This window comes from Meriones unguiculatus, chromosome 20, assembly GCF_030254825.1.
Source record: "Meriones unguiculatus strain TT.TT164.6M chromosome 20, Bangor_MerUng_6.1, whole genome shotgun sequence".
Lineage (NCBI taxonomy): Eukaryota > Metazoa > Chordata > Mammalia > Rodentia > Muridae > Meriones > Meriones unguiculatus.
In genome coordinates this window covers 23,155,373-23,162,387 of record NC_083367.1, presented here as the reverse complement: position 1 = coordinate 23,162,387, position 7,015 = coordinate 23,155,373, and the positions used below count along the sequence as shown (strand labels likewise).

General features: G+C 50.0%; 1 protein-coding gene across 4 annotated transcripts in view; it reads right to left on the bottom strand.

Annotated features, from left to right (window-relative positions):
• Positions 1-496: 496 nt before the first annotated feature.
• Sgk1 (serum/glucocorticoid regulated kinase 1) overlaps positions 497-7,015 on the bottom strand; it is a 118,662-nt gene continuing 112,143 nt past the window's right edge. For 2 of the 4 annotated variants that reach the window (XM_021640308.2, XM_060373580.1), the window contains 11 exons: positions 5,481-5,556; positions 4,987-5,062; positions 4,676-4,780; positions 4,485-4,568; positions 4,239-4,370; positions 3,892-4,004; positions 3,459-3,582; positions 3,074-3,169; positions 2,422-2,577; positions 2,233-2,322; positions 497-1,681 (listed from right to left, as the gene is read on the bottom strand). In XM_021640308.2, coding sequence (XP_021495983.1) covers positions 1,514-1,681; positions 2,233-2,322; positions 2,422-2,577; positions 3,074-3,169; positions 3,459-3,582; positions 3,892-4,004; positions 4,239-4,370; positions 4,485-4,568; positions 4,676-4,780; positions 4,987-5,062; positions 5,481-5,556 — 1,220 coding nt within the window. In that variant the 3' untranslated portion in view covers positions 497-1,513. Of the gene's footprint in view, positions 1,682-2,232; positions 2,323-2,421; positions 2,578-3,073; positions 3,170-3,458; positions 3,583-3,891; positions 4,005-4,238; positions 4,371-4,484; positions 4,569-4,675; positions 4,781-4,986; positions 5,063-5,480; positions 5,557-5,710; positions 5,871-6,354; positions 6,647-7,015 lie in introns of those variants that run through there. The other 2 variants (XM_021640306.2, XM_021640307.2) reach the window with 2 other exon arrangements.

Here is a 7,015-nt window from a genome sequence, read left to right as displayed (position 1 = left end):
AAGTACTCCAGTTTGTTAAAAGAATTACCTGTCACTTAAGATAAGGCAAATGTGAGGACAAGCAGTCCACAGGACTTCATGGGACAGTCAATCAACACAGGGAACATTACTTTATATACAAAGTTATTTTATAGCATCGTTTGGATGGATTAATGACCAGCAGCACAAAATACTGGGAATATAGGTTCTCAGTGTTGGAGGTTCAACCCAGGCCTTCACATGTTACGGAAAGTCCTGCACCAGAAGCTGTGACAGTAGCCTCAGTAAACTACAGCCTCGCCTTGGCGGCCCTTAACACCCGATCCTCCCTGAGTAAAAGGAAGCAAATTGTCTTACTTTTTTGCCAGGCTGACAGTAATCCTCTTACCTCAGCCTCCAAGTACTGGTGTATTCCATTGAGTTTACCCAAGTATTTTTAAACTGCTCCATTATCCCCCCTCCCCCGGCCAAGTCCAGTTTATCAAAATACACAAACACATGACACCATTTATGCAAATGTTTTTCAAGATTTTTATTGCAAACCAAAATTGGTTTATCGCACACAAAAAAAGTTGTGTGGTAGGGAGAAGGAATTATACATATTATAACCATGTTAATTACAGTACATCAAAATGATGGTTTACAAATAAGCCTGTAAGTTTTAAATATACTAGTGTCGTAACTCAATGTACAGACTGTCTTTACACAATACATAATCAGGAATGCAAAAGGAAACAAAAACATAAATAATGCCCATTTTACAGGTGACATTTTAAACAATGAAAACACCAGCGGCATTGACTGACAACTGGGGCATTGGTCCATAAAAACCCTTTCTGAAAATAGAAATATTTGTAGCAGCAATGCTTTCATTAAGCATCTGGATGCCTGTCATCGCAAGACCGTGTCAAGAGATTTTAGTTATTAACTATATCTTACAAAGAACAGTCTACACGTAAATTTATCTTCCAAATATGGAAGAAACAAACAATGTCCCACATTGTAGCGTCCTGCAAGTGTCACATTGATGCTTATAACAAAACCATCTGTGATCGGGCTCAGCACACTCACACCACACCGTTCACATGGGGAACCCACAAGGTAAAAACAAAACAAAACAACAACAACAACAAATAGAACTGAACACTCTGCGATGATGGGAAAAGCTTTGGAGCTAACACGATCTCAGAAAAGGCACGTTGCAGAATATTCGCGATCACAGCTCAGACAGACCTGCAGAGATCCCTCTCAGACCTGCATCTTCCTCCTAACGGGCCCGAGGTGTCTGTCTAAGGCGGCCCTCTGATGCTCCGTTAGAGCTAGCACCACGTTGGAAGGAAGGAAGAAAATGGAAACCTCACGAGCTCACTGAGAGGAGGCTGTGCTCTTCGGAAAGCGTCCATCAAGCAGTGTGCACTGGGGCTGCCCAGCTTCCAGGTGTGCAAATTCTCTCTTCGGAAGTGCTGTCAGCTGGCAACACCACCAAAGGCTAACCCAAACACTTTAGAAAACACTAAGGGAATCCCACGAGCGCTCAGAGGAAAGAGTCCATGGGAGGCGCATAGGAGAAGCCCAGGAAGGCCTCTGCAGCCTCCTTCACGCTGGCCGTGACAAGTATGCTGTCAGGGGACCTGCCGATGGAGCTGGGGACAGGCTCTTCAGTAAACTCAGGATCAAAGTGCCGAAGGTCACTGGGTCCACTCTGTTACAAGAAGAGGAAACACACTCAGCACACGGGGCAAAGGGCAGAGAATGCTTAAGCCTAAAGGCTCCAAAGTTGAGGAGGTCATCTTTGATTACAAGGTATCACTATGCAGCCTAGCCTGGCCTCAAACCCCATCCTGCTTTAGTCTCCTGAGACTTTGCTGGGATTAAAAACAAAAAGAACCAAATCCCAAAATTTTTCCCCTGGGATAATGAGTCTGTGGATAGTATCTGCTATTTACTTCTTTAAGATTTTGATGTAAAAGAAACCTTCCAGGTCTCACTTATATTAAAGTTAAATTAATTTATTTATTCATTTAATGTGCACAGATGTTTTGCCTGTATAAACCTGTATAAACTGTCTACGTAAGGATGTTGTATCCCTCTCAAATTGGAGTTAGACAGCTGTGAGCTGCCATGTTCGTGCTGGGAATTGAACCCAGCTCCTCTGGAAGAGCAGCCAGTGCTCCTAACCGCTGAGCCATCTTATCACTCCAGCCCCTGACTCTTCTCACTGTTCTTAGAGACCATAAACACAGAGATACTTACCACATTTGGGTTAAATGGGGGTGTAATCTTCTTATTAATGAGATCATCCCAGTTAATTAGAGAGAAGAAAATATGATTCTTAATCTCCATCTGTTGGAAATAAACGGAGATTCATTTAGACGGGCAGAGCTCAACGTGAGGCCGTGAACTCAGTGCTCCTCCCCAAGGTCCCAGGAGAGCAAGACTCACAAAGTCATCCTTGGCTCCCAGCCTCTTTGTCCGGTCCTTCTGCAGGAGGCCCTCCAGGAGGTGCCTTGCTGAGTTTGTGATATTTGGTTTCAACTGGAGGGGCTTGTTCAGAATATTGTCGTACATCTCAGCTGTGTTCCGGCTGTAAAACGGAGGCTGGAAAAGGAAGGGAATTCCTTCAGAGTCAACTCAAGTTTTAGCTAGCACACATTAGATATAAAGAAAGTGATGAACTTGAGATGGTCCCATCCCTGGGTGCTGAAATATCTGTAATTTAAATGTCTATTTTACAACCCCTACTGGGGTGTGAGCATGTGGTGTGTGTGTGTGTGTGTGTGTGTGTGTGTGTGTGTGATGGGGCTTAGGCTAGGACTACACAGGTCAAGCGTAGTCCTCCATAGTAAACTGTATAAAAGAAACTAAACACTTGGGGGCGCTGCTCAGTATAAAACCTTCAGTACCCTGCCTTAAGATTCAAGCATAACTACTGAAGAAAATAATGCCCAGAAGACACTGCACACGTAAGACAGCCAGTGTCCCCTTCACTAGCTTCCTGCCACTGGTAAGGATGGGCTGTGGCAGAGTCACCCACACCCGAGGGCATCCACAAATGCTTTCCAGTGACATGAGCATGATTCTGTGGGTCACTCACCAGGCCATAGAGCATCTCGTAGAGGACAGCCCCGAGGCACCACCAGTCCACTGTCCTGTCGTACGGCTGCTTGTGGAGCACCTCCGGTGCCAGATACTGAAATGACACCAGGGAGAGAGGTTAACTCTCAAAACCAGGCAATCCTGATAGCAAGCATCCTCTGCACTTTCTGAGGCTAACTGGTCTCCTGTGTGTACACATATATTTAGGGAGCAAGCTGGTACCTACTGGTACCATGAGGCTCTCTTATGACGTTTGTATTTGACTTGCACTGAACTGTGCTTTTAAGTGAGGAACTGCTCCCTCCCTCCCTCCGCCTTCATATTTAAAAGCGTCGCTGCATGTGTCTCCTGAGTAGATCAGGCGCCAGGCCAAGAGCACCCACCTCAGGTGTGCCACAGAAGGTGGATGTCGTGCCGTTGGGCTCAATGTTCTCCTTGCAGAGGCCAAAGTCGGTGAGGACAATGTGTCCCTGGGAGTCCAGGAGGATATTCTCCGGTTTTAAGTCTCTGTGGGGAAAATGAATAGTTGCAGAGGTTAATTTCACTTCGGGACAAATCCTCTGTGAAGACCGCTGGCGGTATTAGCGATTTTAATCCTTTTCTGTTCCATAGCCAATCACAGAAAGGAGTCTTTGTTGGGCCATTCGGGATTAGGCACAAAGTCTGACATGCTGGGGAACTTTTAGAAGTGACCGAATTGCACAAAATACCACCTAATGTTATGCCTCTGAATGTTGGGCCTGGCCTCCCTCCTTTCCCTGAGTGCTGGGCCTGGCCTCCCTCCTTCCCAGCAAGGAGGCGCTGACTCTGACTCACCTATAAACGATGTTCAGGGAGTGCAGATAACCCAAGGCACTAGCTATTTCAGCAGCGTAGAAGCGAGCCCGCGGTTCCAGGAAGCAGCGCTCCCTCTGGAGATGGTAGAACAGCTACAAGAGGGAAAACAAAGCAAGGCTGAGTTGGTACCATTTAATCAGGCCTGAAGAGAAAGGTTGCAGAAAGGGTCCTGAAACAGGTTAACTCTGAAAGCTGGCAAGTTCGTGAAAGTCCTAATTCCGGCAACTCCCCACCCCCTTAAATCTTAACACTCATCTCAAGCCCCAAACAAGCAAGCTAAGCAGAGAAACCGCACCACCACCAAGAGGTTCCCCCACCCAGCTCACCTCTCCACCGTTAATGTAGTCGAGGACAAAGTACAGCTTGTCGGCAGTCTGGAAGGAGAAGTGAAGGCCCACCAGGAAAGGGTGCTTCACATTCTTCAGTAGAACATTTCTCTCTGACATAATGTGCTTCTCCTAACAAAAAAAGGTGAGATTCAGCGGCAAGGTCAGATTTCAACCTGGCACCAAATCACAGGGTAAAACTTAATTCGCTAGGCCCGAGCCCCCGCCAGCAGGTGGCGCTCGTACCTCCTTCTTTTTCAGGATAGCTTTCTTCTGTAAAACTTTGACTGCATAGAACGCTTCCTCTGCCTTGTGTCTTGCAAGCAGAACCTGAAATGTCAATCAAACGGTCAACTCTTTAAATCTTCATCCAGGGGGAATATAAAAATGAACACACGAAAGAGCATAAAACTCTAAATTTTCAGGTTAGAAATTACCTTTCCAAAACTGCCCTTGCCAATCACTTTCAAGAAGTGAAAGTCAGACGGCTTGGCATGAGGGTTGGAGGATGGACCAAGGTTGATTTGCTGAGAAGGACTCGGCTAGAAAACAGAACATCGTCTTTTAAGGCGCTGGCTGCACACAGCCTTGCTGCTACCAGATAAAAGTTAGGAGGTACGCCGTCAAGACATTCCAGTGACTCAATACTGATGCCACTTGGGATGTTTTGAACAGTCATTCCTCACTTGATCATCATTTTACACCGAATCATTTACGATTTTCTTTTTACAGCCAAGAGGGTGCTTACCGGAGGAGAGGGGTTGGCGTTCATAAGCTCGGGCTCCTGAGGCTGGGAGATTTTCAAAATGGACTGCACCTCAGGGCTGCGGAGATTAAAGAGCCGGTTTAGAAACTCTTAACTCGCCAGAGGGCACACAGACATAAGCTCTGTTTCTGACTCAACCGTTCCGGCATTTAAACCGAAAACACCCCAACGAATTACAGAAACGGTAGGTCAAGAAAACAAACCCGGTTAAGTACAAATTAAGATCTGTCCACCGAGAGGGGACGTCTATTTGGTAAACACGAGAATTAATCTTACATATCCAGGCCAAGCTCGAGCCATAATTAACGTTTAAAATGTTTCAAATAAGCCAAACACTCCAAGACAAGGAGAGACCTCTCTACCCCAGAGGAAAAAAAAAAAAACTTCAGCTTCCCCGGATGAACAAGTAGTAATAAGCCTTGAATGCCGGTAGATTTAAACGATTCTTTTTATTTCCCCCAATAACCCAAACTTACTGTTTGCATGCATAGGAGTTGTTGGCAATCTTCTGAATAAAATCGTTCAGGCCCATCCTTCTCTGTTTCATGAAAGCTGTAAATCAAAAGGGGAGAGAGAAAAAAAAAATAGGTTTAGGCGGCTCGGTAACGTCCAACGCCACACGCTAATCTGATCCTCGCTCCTTCAAAACCCTCGAACGGATCCACGCCGTCTCTGCCCGACAAGTCCGTGCTTTTCCAGCACTCACCGATGAGAATCGCCACCATTCCCCTCATCCTGGAGTAGGTGAGGGTGCTTCGAGCAGCCTCGGTTTTCACAGTCATCGCCCCAAAAAAGCCCAGGGAGACACAAGTAGGAGCAGCGAGAGCGACTCAGCCAACTACTGCGCGCCCGCTCCGGCCGCGCGGGCGGCTTTATAAGTCCTGAGCCGCCGGGGGCGTGGCCGGAGGGGCGGGGAGGAGCCGTTCGCCCCGCCCACCGCGAGGCCACGCCCCCGGCCGCCGCTCCCGCTGCAGACTGAGCTGCAGGCGGATGCGGGCTGCCGGCGGCCGGGTCCGGGCGAGCTAGGCCGGCCGCCCCGGGGCAGGGCCGAGGGTTCCGGGGGCTGTGCGAGCAGGACCCCGCGCGGGGCTGCCCTCGGCCTCCGGTCGGCCGGCCCGGAGGAGGGGACCGCGGGGGCGCAGAGCCCCGGGGACTCTCCTTTTCCTCTCCGGGACCGCTCGAGCGGAGGAGCACCGCGTCCACCGCGCGCACCGCCCAGCGAGCTCCCGGCCCCGGCCCGCCACGCAGCCGCCGGGTCCCCGCGCCGCACCCGGTCGCCACCCGCCCTCCACCCCCACCCAGGCCCCTCCGGAGCCCAGGGTCCCCGCGGGGCCGGGCGGCGGCGCTTACCCAGGCCGCTCAGCAGGACCGACTCGCTCCTTTTCTGCGCCTCCGCCCGCTTCTTGTGGCGGGGCCGGAGCAGGGACTCGAGCCGGGCCCGAGCCAGCGCGCCCTGCATCTCCCCCATGGCCGCGGAGCGAGGGGCGCGCAGCGGGCGACGGCGACCGGCGAACACTGATGTTTCCCTGAAGGAGCCGCCGTGACTCAGGCCGGCTAGATTTCCTGCCCCGGGTCCCAAAACAAACAAATGGCCCTTGTGCACGGCCGAGTCGCTTCCGAAAACGCCTTTTTTGTGCTTTTAGCCAAAACCAAGCAAGGCTGAAAAATCCCAGAACTTGGAAGAGGAGGAAGGAAGGAAAGAGCGGGGGGGGGGGTCGGGGGGGGGGTCAGGAATGTGTAGGGGAGGGGGAGGAAATAAGTCTGCGCTACAAGAAAAAAAAAAAGTACAATCTTCATTTCACTTTTTTTTTTCCCCAACTAATCTCCGAGAACATTCTGTCCTTTCCGCCTATAAATTTGGAGCCTTGCAAATTTTAATCCTAGCCATGCCGAGAACACGTGAGGAGGTGGCACAGCAGGGGGAGCAGGGGTTTCTCCCCGGGGCCGACCCGGAGTGACCCCAGCCTTGGCGCCTGCCCCTCTCACAAGAAAACTGCAAGAGTGCGTTGCA